Raw genomic sequence first — 27,585 nt, forward strand, 5'->3', positions numbered from 1 at the left:
GTTATACTATAGAAAGGCGGTAAATAATCAAACAAAACACTATTCATTGCTTGCTTTATAAGGTTCAGATTTACAGCCAAAGGTTTTGTGATAATCAGTGGTGTAGTCAGAAAGCTATTTTGGGATGGGCCCAGGCATTTCCTCTCTGCCCTCCTACCCATTAAATGCTAAAATTTAATACCTTGGCTGGTTGGGAATTATTGACCTTGTTGAACCTCTCCATTATGGAAGGAAAACAACAATGCTTCCAGTGTGGTTGCTATCTGGGCATCTATAGTTGGAATGGACCTTCATAATGTGGTTCCCCTCAAGATCCAGTCTCAGTGCCTGCATTGGTGTAGATTTACAATATGGTTTGCCAATGAGGTAGCCCAGACCAAATGGAACTGGATGAAATCTCCAAGTGCAGCACTACCAGTTGTTGGACAAGGCAAAAATGAATTCCAAAATAATTATCTGTTCTATAAATGCCACCTGCAGAATTTTGTGGCCCATATCCTTTTCTTCAACATCAGTTGTTAAGACACTACAGATTTTTAATAGCAAGTTTGTGGAACTGCATGCCTCATTGCTTGTTACAGCTCCTACCGCTACCCTTCCAACCCCAACAATAGCTGATTTCTACTATCCCAAGGAATCCTAATCCACCCTGTTAAAATGTCCAGGGGTACAAAATACAACCTGTTCTAGAAGAACTGCTATGATTTTTTAATCTGTGGATGAATAAGAAGGCATCAATAATCTCAGGATTCAGTCTAGCTCTACTACTACGCCTCCTGTCTTCCAGTCTTTCCTGCAATAGAAGATGTGCTGGTAGCAGATGTACAGGATCCCCCATGCAAATTTTGCTAGTTGTGGCCTGCATGTTTGCTTGTTTTTTCCAAATAAAAATATTGTTGTCTGCATCACTCAAACATAAATAACAGTCCAGTTCATTAACAGGCTTCAAAGTAGAAAATGACACAGGGACAAAGTTTGTCCCTGTCCTTGTGGGCTTTGGCAACCCTTCTGTGGGGGATGGGTGGGGAGAGGAATGCAGAGGTAGAGTTACCATATGGCTCCAGAAAAAAAAAAAAAAAGGAGGACAGATTGAGCCAGTCTGGGTTTTACTTCCAATAGAAGCAAAACCCATACTGGATCAATGTATCCTCCTTTTTCTGGAGTCATATGGTAACCCTATGCAGAGGCATATAGGAGACCATAGGGAGGGAAGGAAAGAAATCCTGGAGACATGGGGGAGGGGGGAAGAAAAGAAAGAAAAGAGATGCTAAATGGGGGGGGGGGGGGTGAAGGAGGTATGGAAGGAGACTGATGCTAGATGGTAGGGCAAGGCTGTGGTGCAGGGCTCAAGTTAAGTTGTGAGCAGAACTTGGACGTCCATCCCCCCCAAAAAACCAAAAAAGTCATTCTGCTGCTCTTTAAAGCATACTAGCACTAGCACCTGGAGAGAGACAGATAAAGATAAGCATTATTCATTTTATCATAGTATTAGTAGGTGTTAGATCTTTCTCTTTGAACACTTTTGGAACCAGGAAGAAAGAAGAACCTAAACGGTTAAGAAAAGTGGCTGATCTTTAGAAATGAATAGTTCCGGGTTAGGGGATATGAACTTGCAGAATGCTTAAAATAACACCAGACTGACAGGGGAGGATGAAGAAGACGGATTCCTCAAACCTGTATTCTGGTTTCCCCGTTTTCTGTTAAGCAAAAGTAGCAGCACAACATAGTATTGACAGCAGTAGCATGTTTGACGACGGGTTTAAGTGCTGCAACAGTAGGTTATGGACAGAGTTACTCCCCTATCTGGACCTATCCTCAGCTAGCAAAGTACGCAAAATCCATGTGGGAAGACACAATCCCTGGCAGCCTGTCCTTGTACTAGTGTGGGAACAGAGTGAGCAGCCTAGAGTGTTCCAATGGTGGATGGAAGATAACACTCTGCTAGAAATCACCCAGTGGGTGGGGAGCAGCTGGAAGCTTTGCTGGAAAAAGGGAAAGACATACGTTTTCCTTCAATCCTAGTCACTGAATTACCTATTTCAGGCCAGGGCTTGTTGTGAACCTGCTACCTACCTCAGAAACTTTGTTTTTTTAAATAAAGCAACACGTTCTGTGTGCTCTGCTTTTGCTGCTGGTGTTAGATTGCAGAGGTCATTTACTCTGTGTAACAGGTAGATCCGACGTCGGGCACTTGCATGTGTGTGGATCGAAGTGCAGGCAAGCACACTTTCAACTTTAACGGCGAGCCGAGCTATGCAATTTGTGGCAGCGGCGCTGTGAGTTGCAGTCAGGACTAGTTTGTGGCGCAGCTGTCAAGATCTCCAAGATGAAAACTGCGGACACCCTTGGTTTTCCAGGCTAAACTGTTTTGTCTTGAATCTTGGTCGATGAATGATGTAAAGGTAAGGTGGCGATTTTATTATCATCTTGCGTTGGGGTAAAAGTAAAACTGTGATTTTTGTCACGTCTGTTCACACTGCATTTTTAAAAATAGATATAATCTTCTTTTATCAGTGGTTGTAGCGTAATCGTCTGCAGTCTCCCCTCCCCCCATTTATCGTACAGATTCTCAATTCAGTCAAGATGTCCATAGGTAGATCAGACCCAAAATTTGATGTTACTCAGCATTATAACCGTGTTTCCCGATTAGTTTGCCAGAAAAAGTTACCACTACCTGATACTCAGGTTCATAGCAGCATATGGACTTTGCTGTCAACAACCCATCCAGAGACACCACCGATTGTTCTTTAAACAGGAGCACATTTCATTTCTGAGTACCGCTCTTCTTCCTTGACCCCCCCCCCCCCCCCCTCGACTGGGAAAATTCAGAGGCAGCAACGCAGCATGTAGGGACTTTGATAGCTGGGACCAGTTTTTTGTTTTGAGCAGGGAGTGACACTGCATGCAGCAGCATCACCACCACCTCCACCTCTGCACCCCCTCCTGAATCTCCGAATTTTTCTAGCCTCTGCTTTCTCGCTATGGTCAACAATTGGTCATATTATTTTGCACTGTGGAGATCGTGCGCTGTGCAGCTTTTGTGAATTTACAGGTACGCCTTGCTCTTAGGAAAAAAGCTGAAAAACCACAAGTTGATTTGCATATTGGGCAACAGATAAACTGTAACTTTCTCAATAGCTGCCTCAGCCAAGGAGGTTTTATGACGGCAGGAGCCTATCTGAAGCCAGTGGGCGGAGCTTGTCGCCATTTTGGTTTGTTCAAAACAATAATACACTTGTGAGATTTTATTAAACTTCATTGGCTTTGCAATTGCTTCCTGTTAGAACGGGGATCGGGAGCGAGAGGAGGGTTTGGGGAATTTTCGAAGGGGCTGTAAAGCGGGGGAGGATTTGTGTTTTTTTGTCATTGCGCAAGTGCTTGCTTTGTTATTTGTAATTCTATATTGTACATTTCAGTACTACGCTATATGCATTTTTGTTATAAAAGGGTGTGTGGTGCCGGCAAGGAGGTTTTATGATATAAAAACTCCTTGGGGTGCCGGTCTGCTTCTTGGTCTTGAGAAGGGAGCTGCGGCTACTCCTACTGATGTGAAAGAGCCTTGAATGGGTGAAGAACCACCACTCTTCGGACCCAATCTGTCCCTGCTATGGGCAGTTTAGTTTTTCCAGTAATTGTCTTCTATGTCTGCTGCTGACGGTTCCTCTGTGTACATCCGTATGTTACACAACAAGCCAGTATGTTTGTTGAGAGTTGATATACCGCCAAGCCTGACAGATCTGAGAGGTTTACGTAGTCAAACCAATATGGCGGCTGCTGGGAGAACCGGCTTCAACGTTATGACGTCATACCGTCATAAAACCTCCTTAGCTTCTGCCAGTGAGACTCATGAGAAACATTAACTTTTAATTGTGAATGTGCACGAGCTAAGACTGTTTCCTCATGCACTGTGACTGGAAGAAGTAGTTTATACCCTGCTGATCTTATTATTTTATTATAATACAGTGAAACACTGCAGACAACATTCTTCCAGCCTGCTTGTCCTGTCTATATGAGGGCTGCCTCATAGAGCTTTGATGTTATCTGTCTGTTGCCATCTATCTCTTTTTGATTCATTCCAAGGAGGTTTAATGAAGACAGGAGACAGCATGACATCAAAAAGTTGAAGCCATCTCCCCCATGCAGCTGCCATATTGGAGATACCAAAACAATAGCAATCGCCATTGAAAACAATAGCAAACTTCAGAGGTTTATATTGTTTTATTAAATCTAGATAGATTTTGCATTCTCTCTTGTTAGGAGGGGATCGGGGTGAGGTTGGGGGAGTTTTAGGGGTCTTTGAAGGGGGGAGGGCTATATTCAAAATGTATTTGTCAGTTATCCAGAACTTACTTTATTTGCAGTGCTGTATTGTGGATTTCAGTGCTGCGCAATATGCCTTTATTTTTGTATATGATTACAAGATATTTCTATGTAAAAACAATAGCAATTGCTTATGACTGCCTATGTGTGGTGCATCTATAAAAAGTCTAAAGCTGTTCCAGTTGGTTGCTTGTGTGGCCCGTGGCATTTGGTATTGTTTTTACATAGAAATATATTGTCATCAATACCCAGTGTACCCGAATGCAGCTCACCTTGAGCTACTACTGAAAAGGTATGAGCAAAATCCAAATAAATAAATAAAGAAGCACAAATAAAGGCATATATTGCAGCACTGAAATCCACAGTACAGTATTGCAAATAATAAAGCAAGCACTGGAGTACTGATAAACCACATTTTGAATATAACCCTCCCCTCCTCCCTGATCCCCTCCTAACAAGAGAGAATGCAAAACCTAGGAGGTTTAATAAAACAATATAAACCTCACAAGTTTGCTATTGTTTGGTTGTCTCCAATATGGTGGCAAGCTCCACTCTCTGGCTTCATCCCACACAATGGAACAGGTGCTGTTAGGATCCTGCCATCTCCTTTTATCAAACCTCCTTGATTCTTCCAAGGGAACAGCTGGATGACATCACAATAAGATGGTGGAGAGCCCAAAAACAGACCAGAGCAGAAGCTGTGCTGGCATCCAGTACACCTTGTTACTTCCCCCACTAGCTGCTGATCCTAATTTGGTAATTTAAAAACAGCACCAGCACCTCAGGCCACTTCCTCTTCACTTGCAATCTGATGCTGAAATGTACCACAGTTAACCACATAGTTAACATCATTCAAATGCTCTGGTTCCAGCCCCAGGAGAAGAGAAAATGACTAAAGGTGCTGCTTTTTAATTTATCAAATCTGGATGGGCATCTGGTGGGGAGGGGGAGAGATGGCTGAAGATTGAAAAGAAAGGAGAGGATCCAGAGCAGAAAGAGGAGAAGGATGGTGAGAGGTGCCTGTGTGTGAGTGAGATCAGAGGTGGGGGTAGAGGGTGAGGTGAATTAGGTGCTAGAGTTCATGTGTGAGGGTATGTAGGAATATGTGGATTGGAGAGGGCATGGGTTGTGAGAATGGTGTGTGTGGTAGTGGGGCAAGTCCTTCAGTGAGACGATTAAGTATTAATGATATTTTCTGGTGTTTATGTTAAGGGATCAGAAGACTCGCAGAGCAGTGAATACGAGTGAAGGAGGTTGGTGACTGCGTGCTTGACAGAGGCTGGGAATGTGCATATGAAGGTGAGGCAAAGTTTGCTGTACTGCCCTTTATATTTGCTATTTTTTGATGGGTCCTTTCCAGCTAGTTTATATCATAAAGCGAGGCCACTGCTGGAAGTCTCGGCAGCCATTTTAAAAAAGTGATGCAACAGCAAGAGGGTCAGCGGACAGGAAAGACTGGGGATTTTTCCTGCCCTGAAGAATCCACTAGACTACCAGGGTGGCTTGAGGTATGTGCCGGGAAGGCACCCTGCGGTTCAGGGGAGGAGAGGCAAAGCTCAGATTGCCGTGCATTTCCATGGGGACCCCGCAAGACCTGGGTGCATGCCCGCAAGATCCCCGCAGATCTGGAGGGGATTCCCACAGTACCCGCGGGAATCCCGCCATCCCCGCTCCCATGCAGCTGTCTAGTGTAAATCCTTGTGCCTAAATTAGGCGTGGATCCGCTGTATTCTGTAGCACTATGTGCAAGTCACTTAGCCTTCATTGCTCCAGGTACAACATATAGCTTAGATTGTGAGCCCATTAGGGACAGTACAAAGTACCTGCAGTGGAAATTGTAAACCATATAGTCGCCTCAGGGATCACTTGCGGTATATCAAGCACTGAAAATAAATACATAAATAGAATTGTTGGAACGCCCGTAACCTGCCATGCCCCTCCCTTGGCCATGCCCCCTTTTCAGATCCGTGCACAAGAATTTATGATCGCATCTTTATAGAAAAGCACCTAGCAAGATGTGCACGTAAGTTCTATTTGTTGCCAGTTAGCACTGATAATTGATTAACGCCCAATTATTGGCGCTAATTGGTTCTTTACTCAAATTGTGCATGTAAATTGGGTGCGTGGGCCCAATTTTGTGCGTCATATATAAAATCTGGGAGACAACACATAAAAAGGCACTAGCAAATAGCCCCTGAACATAGATGGTATTCTGTAATTCGAAAAGTCATAGTGAACCACACATTTAAAACAGCATTCATACAAAAGTCACTCATCTCCTTAGTGCCTCTGTGTTCTTAATGACTTTTGTATGAATGCTGTTTTAAATGTGTGGTTCACTATGACTTTGAGTTACAAAATAGTATCTATGTTCAGGTGCTTTTAGTAACTTTTAAGTTTTCGTTAGTTTTATTCGGACCTGCTCTATGGAGCTGGCTTTCTGAATGTATTTTGTGTGTTGTGTTATTGATGTTTGGATGTTATTTATTTAAAGATACATTTGGGTTTTTTTATTGCATTGATTTGACAGTAGTATTTGCCCTTCAGGCAGCCCATCAAAGGGCGAAACGTAGCTGAGTCGGGCAACTGTACAGTTCGGTTGCAATGCATTACCAAGAAACTTGGATTGCATTTTGGTTTGTTGCCTGTTCGTTCTTCTGGATTCTAAGAAATTCTATGTACTTCTATCTCAAGGGGTATTTACGAAAGCTTAGCATGTGCTGATGGTGTTAGTGCAGCCTATCTTCAGCATGGTTTATTTTATTCCTTTCTGAGAAGGGGCAGTTAGCATTTCTGCACACTAACTGATTAACGCAGGATTAGCGCATGAGCCTTTACCACCTACAAAATAGATGTCGGCAAGGGCTCACACGCTAATGTTTTATAGTGGCTGTACGCTAATGGCAACGTTACCATGTGGCTACTAATTTAGAAAATGAAGCATCGGCCTGTTTCCGGCTGTGGCAGAAATGGTCTTAGTGTGTGGGAAAGGCCCACGTAAGGGCATTCTAAGGCCACTTTTTTGTAAAAGGACTCCTTCATATTTAATTACAGTCATGAAGGGGTTTGATGGTGTATATAATGAACCAGATTCAGGCCCTTCCAAAAACAGATTCAGAGGCCTGAAGCTGTCAGCCTGACCTAAAAACTCTGTCCTCTGTGTAACCCAGAGGCTCACAAGCTCTTGTGACAGGCTTGCTGACAGGCTTACAGAAAAGATAACATGAAGCAATTTTCCATGCAAGGTGTTTACGAATGAATGTAGTTTGGGGGCTTTTTCAGATATAATGACTGGAACATAGATAAATGGTTGCTGTCAAAATGGAAACATGCTGATCAGGATGATGTTGCTTTAGCTCTGTCTAATAATCATGATCAGTGTGGTCGAAACTAAGGCTAACGAACTGTTAGAGCTGTATAATGTTAGAAGAGTATAAAATGTGATAGATGACTGAACAAAATGACTCCTGTGCAGCTTTGTTATAACTCTCCCATGAGAAAAGAATCATAGTCTTTTCTCGTTTGGTAAGTAATAAAAAAGAATATTTTCTCATCTCTGTGTGACCTTCACTTCTTCTCTCCCTAATTGTATGAGTGTGTGGAACATTCTGTTGGGTTGGGGAGGGCATTTTTCCCCAAAATGCATAGCTTCAGAAGTGCCCATCTACCAGTTCTGCTCCATTTCTGGTAAAGATGAGCAGAAGAAGTGAGAGCATTTTAATATCTGCAGTGCAAGAATGAGCTGATCTGATCAAAAGTTCTCTATTATAATTAGGGGACCTTTAAACAATGCACACTGTCAATTTTTGTGTGTAAAGTTTTTTGCTTACCCCACTGATTCAGAAACGAGAGAAAGGAACACGTTCTTTATTAGTAATATTGTGTAACTTGTCTAATTTTCTTTCCAAGGATGGAAAAGCTCGTGACCTGCTTCTATCGAAAGCCAGATGCCGTTTCCAGATTAATTTGCTTTCCCTGGGCTGGAGGGGGATCTGTCCATTATGCTCATTGGGGCAAATTTTTTGATAATTCAACGGAAGGTCAGTAGCTTTTTATATTTTGTAGTATTTTTCACATCTTTGGAAACATCTAGACAGTACTGGTATATATTATTAATATTTTTGAAAGTGTGTAATGGTTCCTGAAACAGCAAGTGGTAGAAGTACATTTTGAACAGATACTGCTGATTTGCTGGCTTAAAGACCTGGATTGGTTGAATTGATATCTGTTCCCCATAGCTCTATATGAGCCATTGATAAGCACACACATATTCCAAATGTTAGAATACCATACATGGTCCCACACAATGACACAGCCATACACCTCTTCATGCATACCAACCCGTGCATCTGCAATACCCCATACACCCAAACTCACCTGCCATGCACGCATGCACTGATACGTATCCCGTCCTCTAGGTTGCATTGCTTCTCACACCCACATTAATGCTTTTGAATATGCTCTATAATTTTGTTCTTTATAATAGTCTCTACCATTTTGCCCAGCACCGACTTCAGGCTCTCACCGATCTACAATTTCTCGGATCACCCCTGGAACCTTTTTTTATGTTTTAACTGTTTATTGATGTCACAGTTTACAACATGCTTAGACAATAAACATAAACTTAATATTGATCTCTGTCTTCTTTAACAGACCTTTGACTAAAGTGTCATCAAATTTTTCTGTGAATTTTTTTCTCCCTCTCCCCACCCCCCCATCCCCCCCATCCCCTTGCTTATGGTTCAACAATGTGTGTTATTTTTTAACAAGTCTACATATTAACAAGCATTTACATCCACAGTTATATACAATGCAGTTCCACATCATTTGCTCTCATTCCAATATATTCTGTTCAAATCACCTAAATTAATGCTATTCCCCTTTCTTGTTGATCTCCTTATGTCCAATCTTTGATCTTTATTCCCCCCCCTTTCCCTTAATCACCCCTTCCTCTTCCTCCTCCCCCCTCCCTTCAGCCCTCCCAGCAACTCTTATATGCCAAAACCCGTATCTGTCATCTTATAGTATTGCCTATAAGGAGTTAACAATAAGACTACGTCCTTTCTGTGTCATCTTATCTAAGTAACATCCCCATATTTTTAAGAATCGGGTTTTCCTTTTACAATGTCCTTTGGCTTCTTTGGCCTCCCAAACCAGCAATTGATGCACTTTGTTGCGCCAATGCCAAAAGGTCGGCGGGTTGGCTACAGTCCAATGTTGCATGATACATTTTCTTGCTACTAGATATAGTTTTCGGCACAACAGTGTTTTGTCAGCATTTAATCTCCTTTGTGTTTCATTCATATCTAATACCAGTTGTAATGGATTCATGTCTCTTCTACTACTCACCACCCCTGAAAGATAAGTAGTTATTTGCCTCCAATAGCGTTGTATTGGCACACAGTCCCACAATGCATGGTATAATGTATTCTCAAAATTATTACATTTCAAACACATAGCTGTTTCAATTCCCCCCGATTTAAACAGTTGCACTTGGGTAAAGTATGCTCTGTGTAATACTCTGTACGCACACTCTCTATAATCAGCTCCTCCTATTATATATGGGATATTTTTAAGCTGTGTTGTCATATCCCATGTGTCCAATGCCCTTCCCACATCCTTTTCCCATTTCTGCCGGATCTGCGTCAAATCTTTCCCCGGGGCAAGACTCCACAGCTTTTGATGTATTTGTGATATGGAGGGGGCATGTTCAGTAATCTCATCAAAGAAAATCTTAATTTGATTTCCTAATTTTTTATTCAATAATTCTTTGTTTAGTGATTGTATATAGTGCTTCAGTTGGCAATGTGCATACCTATCTCCCCAGCTTTGTTCGTTCTGTCCTATCAACTGTGTCAGCGGTTTGATGCCGCCCATTGCATCTAAAACATCTGCTAGCTCAGTTACCCCCAATTGTTCCCATCTGTCAAAAGTTTTGTTTTCCATCCCTGGTATAAAGGCTGGGTTCCCTTTAATATTGATAAGTTCAGTGATTTTTGAGTCCCCTCCCAGCAATGTCCCTATAAACCTCCATGCTTCTCTTATTGGTTTAAGTAGTACATTATTTCTATGTTTTTGTGGTATTTCTGCATTCCTCAAGTGTAGTAGTGTAATAACGCGATATGGACTAAAGAGCTCTTCTTCTATCTCAAGGGGTGTATGTTCTTGAGTTTGGCAAATCCTATCCCTCACATGTCGTAAAAGGCAGGCCATATTATAAAATTTAATGTTGGGTATTCCCAGTCCTCCCTGTTTCCAACCTCCCAACATATATTGTTGCTGCATCTTAGCTCGTTTCTTGTCCCAACAAAACCTAAACATTAACCGATATAGTTGTTTTATATCTTTCTTTAGTAATGCTATAGGCAAAATCTGTAGTGCATAAAGCCACCTTGGTAGTATGACCATTTTTATAAGGCTGATCCTCCCCGACAGGGATAGCGTCAAGGTGCCCCAGTAGTTTAGTTGTTGAGAGGTCTGTTCTAATAATTTTGCTACATTTAATTGATATGTCTCTCTCGGTCTAATTGGTAGCAATATACCCAAGTACGTAAAGGAATTATGTGTTTGTTTCAAAGGGAATCCATCTAGCCATAAGCTTTGGATACTCACATTGATCGTGGAACCTTTTTTTAAAATCAGCATTACGTTGGCCACCCTCCAATCTTCCAGTACCACGCTTGATTTTAAAGATAAATTACATATTACTGACAACAGTTCTGCAAGTTCATTTTTCAATTCTGTCAGTACCATCCGGTCCAGGCGATTTGCTACTCTTCAGTTTGTCAAATTGCACCTTTACATCCTCCAGGTTTATAGAGATTTCATTCTGTTTCTATGACTTGTCCACTTTGAATAACATTTCTGGCACTGGTATCTCTCCCAAATCTTCGGTGAAGACTGAACAAAGAATTCATTTCATCTCTCCGCTTTGGCTTTGTCTTTCCTGAGTGCCCCTTTTACCCCTTGGTCATCTAGCGGTCTAACTGATTCTTTTGCTGGCTTCTTGCTTTTAATATACCTAAAACAATTTTACTATATGTTTTTGCCTCCAATGCAATCTTTTTTTCAAAGTCCCTCTTTGCCTTCCTTATCAGCGCTTTGCATTTGACTTGCCATTTCTTATTATTTTCAGTTGGATCCTTCTTCCATTTTCTGAAAGATTTTCTTTTAGCTCTAACAGCTTCCTTCACCTCACTTTTTAACCACACCAGCTGTCATTTGGTCTTTCTCTTTTAATATACGGAATATATTTGGCCTGGGCTTCCAGGATGGTATTTTTGAACAGCATCCATGCCTGATGTAAATTTTTGACCTTCGCAACTGCTCTTCTAAGTTTTGTTTTTTCGTTTTTTTTCACCGTTCTTCTCATTTTATCATAGTCTCCTTTGCAAAAGTTAAATCCAAGGTATTGTATTTCCTGTGTGTACTTACTCCAAAGCCAGTATCAAATCTGATCATGTTATGATCACTGTTAACAAGCGGCACCAGCAGAAGAAGCAAGAAGAAACATTAAGACCAAAGCCTGGATATACCTGTTAAAACTACACTCCATAGAGTTGTCTATCACTCTTTAATGATCCAGATTTTGTGAGACTCGTCCGAGTTTAATCAGGATATTTTTGGATTAATTGGACTGCATTAGACACAGCCAAACTTAGAAGTGCTGTTCGTCCCATTGTCCTTACTTGTAACCTGAAGGGGGAGGTGCTTTTCCTTTGAGCCACTGCATAATAGGAAGAGAAATCTCTCTCGTGTGGCAAAGTAGATTTATTTTCCAATACGTGTTTCAGCAGGTGATGCTTGCATCAGGGGTCTGTCATATGCCAAGTGTCACACACACACAAAAATTCTGGATCTTAGGTAAATTCTGGGCTCTGCTCTCCTTCTCAAGTGAAACGCTGCATTCACTGTAGAACAGAAAATAAGGTTTGGAAAAGTCCAGACATGGCCATGTCAGGTCATCATGGGTGCCTGAATCCTTCAGACCTTTGATCGTCAATAAATCTTCGAATTCTATTGAACTCCTGAGTTGTCCTTTCAAGCCTCCCCTTGATCAACACTCCTGCTGTCCTGTTTGGAGACATCCCTCCTTTTTCTTTAATTACATTTTCTGCATACATCGGATGCGAGGGAATTAACACCAGGCTTGTTAAAATAAGTCTTCGGAGGTAGTGATACTTTTTTAAAGGACTAATGTTGCAGTACATGCCCTGTCCCTCTCATGGTGCCTTGGGATGTTCATAAGACTGTTTATGCCACTTTGCTCCTCTTTGGTGCCTCTGGATGTTTAGAGACTCCTTTTCATGTTTAGCCCTTCTCTTGCACCCTCATGATCAAAAGTCTCGCGCTGTTCCAAACAGCGCTCTAAAAATAGTGCTGGAACAGCGCGGGGCTTTACCGCACCGATGATCAGAGATAATGCATGCAAATTTAAGCAGCGCAATTATCTCTGATCATGGGGTAGAAGTGCGGGCGAATTGTGCTGAGCATGCGCTCAGCACAATCCTCCCGCACTTGTTTGACAGGTCGGGGCTGTCAAAAGCCCAAACCTGTCAAACCCTCATGATCAACAGGGCTGGAGGTCCATAGGACCACCAGACCCTGTCTACCCCTGTCCCGAGCAACGGGGGCTGGAGGTCCAGCGTGAGGATAAGTAGTAGTGGTAGTAGTAGTAGTAAGGACAACCCCCCTTCCGGCCCCCCTACCTTTCGTTGGAGGAGGGACGCAACCTGCCTCCCTCCTCTTCCTTCTGTTGACGCCGCCGCAAAATGGCGGCGCCCAGCCCCGCCCATTGCATCCTGCAATTAGTCAGGAGTTTGCACTGAAACCACCTACTTAATTGTGAAACACCTTGGGTTAACAGTGGTTTGTACTGTTTCTAAATATAATTCTGTTGTAAGACAGTTATAAGGAAGTGAAAATTAGACATGAAACAGAAGTAATGCTTGTATCACTTTACCTCTCAAGTAGCTCTAAACAAATTAAATTAAAAATGATAATTCTTACCATCAGTTGACCCCCCCCCCCCCCCCCTCTCACACTGAGATGCAATATAAGTTACTAATTTACTAACAGCATAAGAGGTAAAGGAATGAGGTCCTTGTGGTATTCCTAGAGGATCACTGGCAGATTTAATCTTTTGGCTACCCCTTGGCAGTCGTTTACTCTCTCTATCAAGAAATATGAACACACACAGGATTTCACCCAAAGCTATAGTTGATGAGATCAGAATGTCCCAAGGCACTGTAAGAAGGACAAATTGGAAGGGGGATTTGTGCTCATTAGGTGTGACAGGTCAAGTTTACATGCCCTGTGCCTGGGACTTCATGTCATTCTGTCACCAAGTATCATTTCCAGGACTACTCATAGGTGTCCTGAACTTCTGTAAAGAAAGTGAAGGGGAAAGGCAGAGAGAGTGATTTGGGTCATGTAGTTACTCCCAGTCTCCATAGACACTATAAGTAATGACCTACCGATAAAGCGGGCACAGTAAGCTCTCTTCAGTTCTGAAAAGCATATAGAGAGCCAGTAGTATTTATTGTAGGATATGCACTGAAGACATTTTGATTATTGTTTTGCAGTCTGTTCAGTAGCCATGGTATATATTACAATAAAGAGATCATTATGGTAGTTACAGTATAGAACACTGTATTCATATTTTGTTTCTTACTCAAGATAGGGCTAGTTGAAGTAATTGGAAGGTCACCTCAGAAATAACATTTGAAATAAACAGCTTTTGGGAAATATAGTTAAGTTTTCACCCTTCAGCGGGCCCCTTTAACCCTCACATGTTTATTTATTTATTTATTTGCTGCATTTGTATCCCACATTTTCCCACCTCTTTGCAGGCTCAATGTGGCTTACATTATGCCGCAATGACAATCGTAATATAGGATATTGTAATGTTAAATTACATAGCCAAAATAAATATCTCATGAGGACATTTTACAGCTTTTTATCCTGTTGATAATGATAATGCACATGCAAATTGTGTGTATTAAAAGGGTTGGTACATGGAAATGAACTACTTTAGGCATTAGGACTAGCACTGTTACATAGAGCAGCATTTTAAAAAGGATGTACAATTCAGAATATGGATGGTCAAGTCAGAACCTCACAAATGGACGTCCACCTTGCATGTATTTTAGAACAGGATACAGCCTGTTCCCTCAATGAGGCTTATGCTCGCTTGTACTTTCTTTGCTGGGCAGGGATCAAGAGGGCAGGTTGTAGGCTTTTCGGGACTTTTTCAAGAGCTTCCTCTGTGACCTGGTTGAATGGATGTGCATGGTGAGGAAGAGGGAGTGTTCTTTTCGTTAGCTAGTTAGATGTACATGTTATAATATAGGGCGTAACTTGGAGCCACATATAACTCGTAGCTACTGTCAATGAAGTGCTTGTTAATGCCAGTAATTGATACCACCTAATTAGCTAAATAGTTTACGCATGGATCTGCAATCATTGTCCAAAATTGTGTGCCAACTTCAGGAACCTTTACAGAATTTGGTGGATATTGCCCAGGAAGACTTCATCACAAAGTTAGAGGAGTGGAATACAGCTTTATGTCATGTGAGGAGCCCACTGCCTGAATTTGTCTCTCAGTGTGGTTTGTCTCCATCTGCTTGAAGAATGTTTCTCTTGATTTGAACTAATTTGGTGGAACTATATATATATATATATATATATATATATATATATATATATATATATATATATATATATATATATATATATATATATATATATATATATATATATATATAAAGTTTAACAAGTGTGAATTTTCCTTTCTTGATTGCAGCTGATCAGTTAGACTGCTCCTTTAGGACTTCATTGGTTCATAAAGAGGCATATTTTCAAAGCACTTTGGGAGGCTAAGTTCCATAGGTTTCTATGGAACTTTGGGAGGCTAAGTGCTTTGAAAATGAGCTTGTTAGTCTCCTGTATTTGACTGTGTATGGTGTCCAAACTGGAGCCAAAAGATTCAAAAGCTATGACAGTCTCTTATTTTTACATTAAGCTACACTGGCTCCCAGTAGAGGCAAGGATCTTATTTAAGTTGGCATGTTTTGTATTCAAGAGTCTAAATTGATTAATTCCTTATTACTAGTATGACCATTTTTTATTTACTAAGTCATTTATTTATTTACTAATTTATTTACTAACTCACCAAAACTCTACATACAAAGAAAAAACCCTCACCATGGTTCAACGACGAACTAAAGAAACAAACCAGGAAATTAGAAAAAACTTGGATCAAATCAAAAAACGATCTCACCCTGAATGAGTGGAAACAAACTCAAAAGAAATACAAAAATAACATTAAACGAGCCAAAAGAGCATACTTCACAAAACAAATCACAGCCACCGGAACAGACTTTAAAAAACAATACCAAATTATAAAGAATCTTCTCAACACGAATCCAGTAACAACTTCATCCTCAAACTGTCCATCCGCCGACCAGACGGCCAAATACTTTAATGACAAAATCACCAATCTATGCAACACAATTCCCCATGACGACGCCAATATCGATATTTTCCTTGACGAACTTGACCCCAACTCAGAAGAGGTCCCGGCAGACCGCTCCTGGACAAACTTTACTCCCCTCAGCACGAATGAAATCTCCACAGCATTATCCAAACTCTGCAAATCTCACTGCCACCTGGACCCATGCCCGAATTATCTAATGAAAAATGCCCCGGCACGATTCATTATGGACCTTACCACCCACCTAAACTTCCTACTCCAACAAAGCTCCTTCCCCTCCGAACACGGCAATATTCTACTTACACCAATACCAAAAAACCAGCGAAAGACATTACTAACTACCGACCTGTGGCCTCCATCCCTCTGCTGACTAAGCTAATGGAAAATAGAGTGACCTCCCAACTCAACGAATTCATACAAAAATTCTCCATACTACACGAGTCACAATCGGGTTTTCGACCTGCACACAGCACAGAAACAGTACTAATCACCCTAATATCCAAGTTCAAACAAGAAATTTCAATTGGCAACAACATACTTCTTCTGCAGTTCGATCTATCCAGCGCATTTGACATGGTCGACCACGATATTCTTACAAATCTATTGGACAAACTAGGAATCGTCGGAAACATCATTAAATGGATAAAAAGTTTCATTACCACCAGATCCTATCAGGTCAAATCAACATCATCAATATCATCTGCGTGGTCATCAAAATGCGGAGTCCCCCAAGGATCGCCTCTGTCCCCGATTCTTTTCAACCTTATGATGATTCCTCTTGCTAAATCCCTATCCAAATCTGGTCTAAACCCCTTCATCTACGCAGATGACGTCACCATATTCATCCCTTTCCATTCCAACCTTGAAGAAATCTCTGATAAAATAATCACTGGTATGACCATCTTAGCCTCCTGGGCCAACGCTTTCAAGATGAAAATGAACAAAGAAAAAACTCAATGCTTAATCCTCTCATCACAACACTCCACTCTACTCCCATCCACCCTGATCACCCCTGACGTTACAATCCCAATATCCGACAACCTAAAAATCCTAGACGTAACGTTAGACAATCACCTGACTCTAGAAACTCACGCAAAAGCCATGACGAAGAAGATGTTCAACATGATGTGGGTACTGAAAAGAGTTAAGCCATTCCTCCCCCCAAAAACTTTCCACAATCTGGTACAGTCCACAGTACTCACCCAGGCTGACTACTGCAACAGCATCTTCATTGGCTGCAAAGCCCAAATCCAGAAAAAACTCCAAACCGCCCAAAATACGGCAGCCAGACTCATTTTTGGTAAAGCACGATTTGAAAGTGCAACACCACTCCACGAAAAACTTCACTGGCTCCCCATCAAGGAATGAATAAACTTCAAAGTCCACACACTGATCCACAAGATCCTCCACAGAGAATCTCCAAGTTACATGACCAATCTGATCGACCTTCCAGCCAGGAACGGGTCCAAATCTTGAACATATCTTAATCTACACCTCCCCAACTGCAAAGGTCTCAAATACAAAACCTACTACGCATCCAACTTCTCCGTCATAGGCAGCCAACTCTGGAACTCCACACCAAGATACATCCGAACTACCAACGAACACTTACTCTTCCGAAAGCTGCTGAAAACTTACCTCTTCAAACAAGCCTATCCAAACGACCCAACTTAATTTTAGGAACCTAATACACACCATTAACACTACCCATACTTCAATCCCTCCCCCCACACCTCTTCCTCTTTTCTACTCTATACAACTATGTAATTTCTGTGATACTTCTGTACCCATACATTGTAAGCCACACTGAACCTGGTATCGAGTGGGAAAGAGCGGGGTATAAATACTACAAATAAATAAATAAATTTGTGTTATAGGAGGCCCAATTTTTTTTTCTTTACAACTTCTAAAGGCATAAAGAGATTAAAACTGTTTGAGAAACTTTTGACCTATCAAGCAGCAAAATTTAGCAAGGAGATCGCCTCTCTTTTAGCTGTGTCATTGTCTATAAACTGTTTAGACAGAACCTTAAAAACATTCCTGTTTCAAAGATAGTATTGGGTAAGAAAAATTGACAACAATGGATTAGCATAGAGTAGTGATGTTAGTATTAGTTTGAGGATTTTGAGTTTCCTGGTAATGTCCAGCTTCTTGTGATTGTATTCCACTAAGAACTGAAATGTATGGTGGACTATAAATCTGAAATTGTTATGTATGTAATGTGTTATTAAGAAGAGATTAAACAGTTAATTTATTTTAAACATAAGCACTGTTTTGAAATTATCATTTCACTGATTGTTTCATCCTACTGGATTTTTTTGCTTTTTCCACCTGATACTGGTGTGTTGCCGTGTCAGTGAAATGCATAGCATGTACTGGTTGCACCTGACTGTGCTCTTTCTCCACAGTCTACTCAATAAGACTTCCTGGAAGGGAATCGCGTTCTCGGGAATCTTTTGCACAAGATATGGACCAAATTGTGACAGAAATCACCAGCGTACTACTACCAAAACTGCAAGAAAAACCTTTTGCATTTTTTGGTCACAGGTAACAAACAAAATATATCTTGAAACTAGATTGTAAGCTCTTTGAGCAGGGACTGTCTTTTTGTGTATGGTGTACAGCGCTGCATATGCCTTGTAGCGCTATAGAAATGATAAGTAGTAGTAGTAGATGAAACAGATAACTTTTAAGTTAAAAATAAGTGGTGTGTGTCAGTTGTATATACAGTGGGATCAGTGATCAGAGTTTGCCAAGGACAAAACAGTGGTGAATACTGTTAGTTATGTTAAGGGTAGATTGGTGGAAGGGAAATAGAGAGTGGAGTGGTGGACAGGGGAAGGATAGAAGAAGTACCAGGGAAGGTATGATGTTGTGAAAGTGATCCTAATCAGATTTTCCACTGCCGTACATGTTTGATGCTGTTTACAAAGTTCTGTTTGTGGCAGAAATGCTGGGTTTGAGGGAATCGTCAGTTTTAAGAGCCTTTGACCCAGGTCAAGATGATAGAGGCTTCAAAAAGTGACCTGTAAAGAATGAGCTGGTGATTTCTGGCTAGTTCAAGGGCCAGAAACAGAAATGTTCACATTGTGACTCTTTCCCTGATCCTCTCAGATCTGTTAATTCCATAGACATTTAAAAATCTGGCAAAATCATCATGTATTATTCTGGTGGGCGTAATGTTGTACAGTAGTCAGTATTAAGCATCCTTAAGTGGTAACAGCAGAGGGAAATTGGCTCATTAGAATGGAAAACAAAAGCATCCCTTCAGTTTGCATACAGATCAGGAAAGAGTTAAGGCCATAAATCAGGTATTATGGAGTGACTGAAGATCCCCTTTCTATTATGTCTATCATAGTTGAGATGAGCATAGCTACTTGGTTAGAAATCTAATTTTTACTTCATGGTCTTCAAAAGAATACACAGTTACATATTCAGTTAGCAGCCCATAGTCTCATGGTAGTGTTTGAATATTTTTATTTTTGTGGTTTTATTGTCTTTGTTTACAGAATTTTTTTAAAGTAGATTTATATCTCAGGTTAATTTCTTTTTTTTCTCCCCCACAGTTTTGGATCATTTACCAGTTTTGCTACTGCAGTCAAACTGAAAGAAATCTGTGGTCTAGAGCCAGTGCATCTGTTTGTATCAGGCACCTCTGCTCCACATGTAAGCTTGTAAAAGTATTTTTTTTGTTAGATCTACTTTGGATTTAGCTCATGCCTTAACAATAGTAGTTCAAGGCAAGTTATAATCGGATATAGTAGGTACAGAGACGTGGGTCGTCAGGGGAGCAGCCACTCTCCCAAATGAACTTCCACCAACGCTTATTTTTCACACGATCTATCATGTTTAAAATACGCGCTGGCACCATCGGCAGTCCGCTCTCTGCTCCCCCCCCCCCCCCCCCCCCCCGCACCCTGAACCTGGCTACGCTAGTGATGTAGGTATTTCCCTTAGAGCAGTTAAAGCACTGAGCTAGAAATTTGGTGGACCAAACTGAATTATCCTATGATAATTTTCTATTCACTAATCTCAGGATAGTTAAATGATCACTCCAGATCAGTCAATGTTTAAAATGTAAATTGTGAGCTAACTCATCAGACAAAAAGACTCTTATCTGGCTATTGCTGAGTCTGAGTCCAAAGACTCAAATGCAGCATTAGAGCTTCCAAAACATGTATTGGTCTGAAAGCTGTAAGGGTTTTCAGGATATTTGGACATGACTATACATGACACCAATCTGCATATTCTAGAATTCCAATGTATGCAAATGTATCCTGAAAGTTCTATTGATTAGTCAGCGCTTCCCCAAATTGGGTGATGAAACGTGCATCTGGAGTCGTGATCTGGATGGGCCCTCTTAATAGCATAATAGATGATGATAAAGACCTGCATGGTCCATCCAGTGTGCCCAACAAGATAACATCATAGCATATGATGTGATATAACATATGTATACTGTCAGCAGGCCACCACCTTCAGGCCTTCCTGCAGGTATGAACTCGGCTGACCCTGGAAGGGCCCTTCCATGGATACAGCACTCCCAGAAGCAGAATTCAAAAATATGCTTAAAATCGCTTTATTCCATCAGGAAGTCCAAAACATTTCCTCTTGCAGACACAGTCCTTGGTTACAGTACATATCACCTCTTGTTCTTTCCCCCCGCCGGCCACAGTTTCTGGATACAGTTTAAATCATTCACTGCTTCCCCAGCATAGCCTTATTCCTGGACACAGTTTTAAATCACTCACTGTTTCACCAGCATGGCAGTGTTCTGAACACAGTTCAAGTCACTCACTGTTTCCCCAGCATGGCACCACTTCTGGACACAGTTTAAATCACTCACTGTTTCCCCTGCATGGCATGACTTCTGGACACACTTTAAATCACTCACTGCTTCCCCAGCATGGCATGACTTCTGGACACACTTTAAATCACTCACTGCCTCCCCAGCATGGCATGACTTCTGGACATAGTTCAAATCACTCACTGCTTCCCCAGCATGGCCAGGTTCCTGGACACAGTTCAAGTCACTACCTGTTTCTCCAGCCGGGTCTGACTTCTGGCCACAGCTGTAATCATTCACTGCTTTACAGCATGGCATCTCTCCCCCCCTTGAGTAGAACAGCTGCTTAACTTTTCCTCCAAGCTTTCCCCAGCCTTGAAGAAGGTTTGTTATGAAGCCTTTCAACTTCTAACCTTGTACCTGAGCTAGAGCAGCAATCTCCATGGGCTCACTTCCCCAGTCATCTTGGGCTTGGATCTCCTCTCTGACCTCTTTCTCCATCTCCCATTCCATGGGCTCCTCTCCCTTTATGGTCCCCAGCTGGTCCTCTCCTTCCTGATTATTCTTCCGCAGCCAATCCCCCTCCTGTCCCTTGGGATCCTGGGACTTGTAGTTCCCTTGCTGCTCCCTTTGCTTGCCTCTAGGGCTTTGCAGGGGTTCTTGGGAACTGTAGTTCTCCTCTCTTCTCCGGCTCTTGGGAAACTTATGCCTCCATGGGGGCGTGGCTTCCCAGCCCCTAGGATCCTGGGACTTGTAGTTGGAATCCTGGGTATGAAACCTACCCATCTTGCTCTTCTCCCGGATCCCTTCTTCCCTAACCCTCAGGGGTTTCTCACAATACTTTATCTTGTTATGTCCTTTCCATTTTCAGGGCACAGACCGTAGAAGTCTTGCCAGCACTGACTTTACTTCCGGCCTACGCCTCCAGGGCTTGCACACTTTTTGTGACTGTGATAATGGGGTTGCGGTCACAGAATGTTTGATGAGCAGTGGATTAGGGGATTATCAGAACAGGTTTTGAATGCCCTGTGGTCTGGTGCTACCGCAATCCAATACAGTACTTAAATCCAAATCTTGCTTTATTGCAAAGTAGAAATTACAAAAAAATAGTATCTGAAATAATGACTGAACTGTGTGCAGTGTTAACTCACAGCACAATTCAGCATGGACCTGTCTCATGTGAATTACCTTGTACAGTGTTGTGTACAAAATCAGTGATTGTATTTAATGTAAGAGAGTCAGACACAAGATTATGGGACAAAAGTGGAGGAGTGGCCTAGTGGTTAGTGTGGTAGACTCTGGTCCTGGGGAACTGAGTTCGATTCCCGCTTCAGGCACAGGCAGCTCCTTGTGACTCTGGGCAAGTCACTTAACCCTCCATTGCCCCAGGTACAAATAAGTACCTGTATATGTAAGCCGCATTGAGCCTGCCATGAGTGGGAAAGCGCGGGGTACAAATGTAACAAAAAAAGAAAAGAATTCCTATTTAACCAGCATCTCACAGGGGGCAGGAATAGCCCTGGAGGCACTGCACAAGAGAAATATATGCCAGTGACTGCCTCTTTAAACAGGGAGAAAAACAGCAGAGCACCAAAAGCTCAATAAAGGGCCCTGTTGGGTAGAAGGGGACAGAGTTCAAGGCCTGAACTGGAGTAAAAAAAAAAAAAAAAAAGACCAATAGGCAAAATAGGCACAAAAGAGTATGTATAAGGAAAACATGCTTATTAGGTATTCCCTCCTCCTAATAAAGATCGTATTGGACATTAATGAACTCTTTTACCTCAACCCAACTTGATTGAATCTTATCTTCCCTATCCCAATACAACATATCTTCCCTATCCCAATACAACATTTTGTACCTATCCCGTACCAGATTTGGCGAATGCCTTCACGGTATTATGTAAGCCACATTGAGCCTGCAAATATGTGGGAAAATGTGGGATAGAAATGTAACAAACAAATAAAATAAAGTATCCACATTCCTTTGGTTTAGAGAAAACATGAACCTGAAATTTGATATTTTGTCTTTCTTATCAAGTTGAATAAAATTTTGTAATATTGCCAATTGGGAAAACCGTCTAGGTGGTTTACAGAACTAAAAAAAAAAAAATAACAGCAAAAAAAAAAAATGGAAACAAATAATGTAACATAGTAGATGACGGCAGAAAAAGACCTGCACGGTCCATCCAGTCTGCCCAACAAGATAAACTCATATGTGCTACTTTTTGTGTATACCTTACCTTGATTTGTATCTGCCATTTTCAGGGCACAGACCGTAGAAGTCTTGCCCAGCAATAGCCCCGCCTCTCCCCACCGGCTCTGCCACCCAATCTCGGCTAAGCTTCTGAGGATCCATTCCTTCTGAACAGGATTCTTTTATGTTTATCCCACGCATGTTTGAATTCCGTTACCGTTTTCATCTCCACCACCTCCCGTGGGAGGGCATTCCAAGTATCCACCACTCTCTCCATGAAAAAATACTTCCTGACATTTTTTTTGAGTCTGCCCCTCTTCAATTTCATTTCATGTCCTCTAGTTCTAGGAAAGAAAGGAAAGTTATACACATTTGGGATAGGAAAGAAAGGGACAAAATATAAATGCTTGTTCAAAGTTCTTGGATGAGAGTTCTCCTTGCATGCCTCTTTCTTATTCTCCTCTCCTAGGGGCCAGTGCTGAAAGCCGGGCGCAAAAGGAGTGCAGAAACTTAGCAAAACAATGCTCAGATGAAATCGTATGCAAATGATATGTGCGCTTAATTTGCACTAACAAAAAGTAAGAGAATGACTGTGCCTGGCACATACTCACAAATGTTTCACAGTAAGTGCTGCTCTTATGAGCATGCCCAGGCGCTGTTCTCCTGCCCTTTCAAATTATGAACCTTTCAGAAATTGTTTGCGGTAAGTTTTTGAAAGGCTCGTGTTTAAGCGCAGAAAACTGTTGCTGATGTGTGCTTCCACTTTCGATTTTGCTCAGACTCGTACACGTGCTCGTTTCTCACTATTGGCGCTTAAACTTACACGTGTTTCCTTCTACTTGTGAAAGAACACAAAAGCCGCAGTACAATGTAGAAAATTGACAAGAGAGTCTTTTCCTGAAAACCTTCTGCACTGCCTCTAACCTGGCGGTAAATTTTCGTCATTAGAGCCATCGTTTCCTTCTGTGTATTACAGAACTTTCATTTGTGCTTTGAGAAAGAATGCTTACTGAACTCGGCAATGAGCAGCCATCTTTAGTACACATTTTACCACCCATGCTCAAGCCTTTTGATCATTCAGTGCATAATAACGTGCGGCAAACAGGCGCTAATTACTTTTTATCATTAGCATTAGTTTTCAGCATCGGCCTCCTAGATAGTTCCCTGGGTGGGTACCACCTTCTTCCTCCTCTTCAGCTTCACCTTCAGATATGTTACAGGCATAGGAGCCAATTTTCAGAATTATTGGGGTGCTAAACCCAATGGAAATGACTTCTCCTTGGACACAAGACAAGGAGTTTGCATAATTTTGGTGGTGCTAAAACACCCACAGAGCTGAGTCCTACGATTAAAGGCATTGAATTATATGCCAACAGGGTATCAATATTGTGCTGGACTACAAAGGGCCGCAGCTCCCCTTCATTCCTTCACAGAAGTGAGGGGTATGCCTCCAGGATGGACATATGCTTTAGAGGATTGACTTGCTCTCCTCCCCACAAGCTCAAATGTAAAAGTACAGATATAAAATTGCATTCACTTACAATCTGACTGGGAGGTGAGGGATGCACCTGGGTGTCGAATCCCTTTCCACCACTGTATGGAGTCCTCAAGCTCCAGAGCAGCGATAAGCATGAGTGTCGGGTCCCTTTAAACCACAGTATGGAGTCCTCAAGCTCCAGAGCAAGGATGTGCCCAGGTGTCCAGCTTCTTTTTCTTTCCCCAACTGGTGAGTAGATGGTTACCTCTTTCCCTTGCTACTCTTGTTCCTCTGTTGCTGGATTCAGTTTTTTTTCTCCTCTTTATACACCTCCCTTTGTCTATATTCTCCTCCTCCTTTTTGTTCAGCGTACGTGTCCAATGCTAGCCAGCTTGTGGGTGAGCTGCTATCTTAGATGATGTGGCTGAGCTGGTTACATGAGATGCAGCACCCAGACCCTTGTGGGGCACTTGCTTTCAGATCATGTTATAGTTTTTTTCTGATTTAGTGAGGAAACTCCTCCTGCCCTGTGAGTGACAAGCCCAACCTCCGTTATATCACATTAAAACTGGGTACAGCTTAGGAGCAGGGACTCCAGAATGTTCCCCTGTGGACATAGGGGCACAATATTAATATAAATAGTAATTATCCTATGATAAGTGAATGGTAGCATAAAGAGAGAAAATGACTTCCTTAAGTTCAAAAATGACATTTGTGGCAGATCTGCAATTGCAGAGGTAATATCCTGCCTTCACCAGTATCTAGTTTTACTATTTGATTTCCTAGGTTGGTGTCAGGGCCGCTGAAAGGGGAGGGCAGGGGGAACAAAATTTCCCAGGCCTAGGCCTCCAAGGGGGGCCCGACGCCAGGGTCTCTCTCCTTCTCCTGCTCCCAGGCCGCCGGCGCCGCAGTCCCCAGTCTCCAGCTGCCTACCCTCAAATCCGTCAACAGCCCCCTTCTGTCTGCCAACCGGCCCCTTGCATTTAAAACACAAAATCTCTAATTGGCAGCGCAGTGCCTCACATCTGTGTGAAAGCGGCAGATCACCTCGGACCTTCCCTCACTGTGTCCCGCCCTTGTCTGATGTAACTTCCTATTTCCGCAAGGGTGGGGCACAGTGAGGGGAAGTCCTGAGGAGAGGCGATCTGCCGCTTTCACACACAGGTGAGGCGCTGCTTGCTGGCGCAGCGCTGCCAATTTTAGAGATTTATATTTTTTAATGCAGGGGGCCTGGTGGCAGACAGAAGGGGGCTGTCGACGGAGCTAAGGGTAGGCAGGTGGAGACTGGGGACTGTGGTGCTGGCGGCCTGGGAGCAGGAGAGGAAGGCGACAGTAGTAGTGATGGGGGGGGCGTGGCCCGGCTCAGTCTCTTTGCGGCCCTGGTTGGTGTTTATAAACTTGACAGCATTTAAACCTTTAGATGCCCACACATCAGAGAGAGGCCTTACACCAGGACATGATATGCACACATCCTCATAACTCTGCCACCTAAAAATACAGTGGCAATGTTGCCCACTCTTTTTGTATCTGGCTATAGCACCTCACTGAAACCAGGCAGCATTGCAGCAGTCATTTGCCAACAAGAATATAGTCTTAGTTACAGTAATCTAACCAATTATTCTCATCTCACCAAGAACAAAAAATGGGCCTTCTGTTTGGAAAAAAAAATCCCTGAAATTTATTCTTTAAAATTAAACATTTTAAACTGGCATTTATAGCCTGCTTCTAACCAGCCAGTCTCGTTGAAAATTACAGATACTGAGAGTTGCACATTCTGTATTTGTTGATGAAGATTCATGACCTTAATTGCTCAAGCCTCATAAATTCAGTTGTCTGTAAGGTGCCATCAGCTTCTGTTATTTTGAAACAGCTAATGTATCCTCATTTGAATTTTACAGTCAAAGGCTCGTTTTTCTCTTCATAAAAAATCCGAACTAAGCGATGAAGATTTCCTGAAGTGGATGACCACTGCTGGGGGCACTCCTGCTGAGATCCTTCAGAACAGGGAGAATCTGGAAATGTTTGTTCCAGTACTAAAAGCAGATCTCAGTGTGGCTGAGAAGTTCATGTGAGTTATTCTAGTTCACTGAAAAAACAGAAAGCATCTCATACGCTAAGCATTTTAATCAGATGTTTGCTTCTAGTAAGCTTAGAATTATATTGGGTGCTGGGCTAATATGCTTATTTTAGTAGATTTCTAACCTCTCCTAGGGTCTTTCAGAAGTGGCTTAGCTAGATGGAACGCAGGGGGAGCGGTCGCTCCCCTAAACAATCTTTCAAAAAAAATGGCGCCTATGCACCAAAGGCTCCTGCTGCCTCGTGCTGTGTTATCTTTTCCTCCCAGCCGCTGCCTTTTGAGTCTGTGGCAGCCTGGAGGAACTGCAAGCATCCCTTCCCTGCCCCTCACTGACTGGGTCACTCAATCCGCTACCTCCCCGACTGACTTGGAACTTTGGCTACAACAAAATGAAGCTGTTCACTGATAGCCCAATGCACGCTACTGTGCCGCCTTTTTGCCAGTTTCCCTTCTCGCCCCCCCCCCCCCCCAAGATGTAACTTCCTGTTTGGGAGGAGGGAGCGGAGGAAGGAAACCGGCAGAGGCAAGGCACCAGTGGCGTGCATAGGACTGTGGCCCCGCACATGGCTTCATTTTTGTTGCAGCCGAGTTGGGGAGGTAAGGCAACGACGTGAACAAGGAGGTCAAACTGAAAACATTGAAAGGCAAGCCACTGCTGAATCCGTCTTTTACCTTTTGCTTCTATAGTGTCTCTCCCTTTCCTCCGCTCTGTGAGGCCGTTACATTCGAAGCAAGCAAATCTAGGAGGAGCTGCTCTATTCACGTTGTTGATTTTAATCATTGGCAGCATTTTTATTTCATCACTGTTTCATTATTGCTACTAAGTATTACATATTAAGGGCATTTGCTTTAAACTTTTGTTTAAATTTGTTTATCTAGTCCTTATATGCACATGGTTTTGTTTTTTTAAATCCAAAGGTGAGTGAATCCTAAGGGTGGTTGAACAATTAGGTATAAACTGTTGTTTCTGACTGCTTTGGGTCCTGCTGATCTGTACATCTGCTGTCTAGAATTTTGGAAGATGGAAATAAGAAAATAAAAAGTTTGGGATGTACTCTGTAGAAGTTGTTTTGCAGTGTGTATATGGATGCCTGTTCTGGTGTGTGCATGTGATATTTGAATAACTGTCTATACTTATGGCTATGATTTCTGAACAAGCGGCATCACTAAAGGACAGACTTTTAAATCCCAGTTGGTATATATGCTAATCTCAACTTTGTCAAATGGTTCAGACATG

The 27,585-nt window shown here is 42.2% G+C and overlaps 1 protein-coding gene across 7 annotated transcripts in view; it reads left to right on the forward strand.

Moving 5' to 3' along the window:
• Window positions 1–1,632: 1,632 nt before the first annotated feature.
• Window positions 1,633–27,585, forward strand: part of LOC115468269 (S-acyl fatty acid synthase thioesterase, medium chain-like) — a 43,403-nt gene continuing 17,450 nt past the window's right edge. Inside the window, exons 1-6 of one of the 7 annotated variants that reach the window (XM_030199857.1) lie at window positions 1,633–1,774; window positions 5,533–5,619; window positions 8,230–8,360; window positions 18,223–18,361; window positions 19,381–19,480; window positions 26,170–26,339. In XM_030199857.1, coding sequence (XP_030055717.1) covers window positions 8,231–8,360; window positions 18,223–18,361; window positions 19,381–19,480; window positions 26,170–26,339 — 539 coding nt within the window. In that variant the 5' untranslated portion in view covers window positions 1,633–1,774; window positions 5,533–5,619; window position 8,230. The other 6 variants (XM_030199848.1, XM_030199895.1, XM_030199884.1 and 3 more) reach the window with 6 other exon arrangements.

The sequence above is a fragment of the Microcaecilia unicolor genome, chromosome 1, assembly GCF_901765095.1.
Source record: "Microcaecilia unicolor chromosome 1, aMicUni1.1, whole genome shotgun sequence".
NCBI lineage: Eukaryota > Metazoa > Chordata > Amphibia > Gymnophiona > Siphonopidae > Microcaecilia > Microcaecilia unicolor.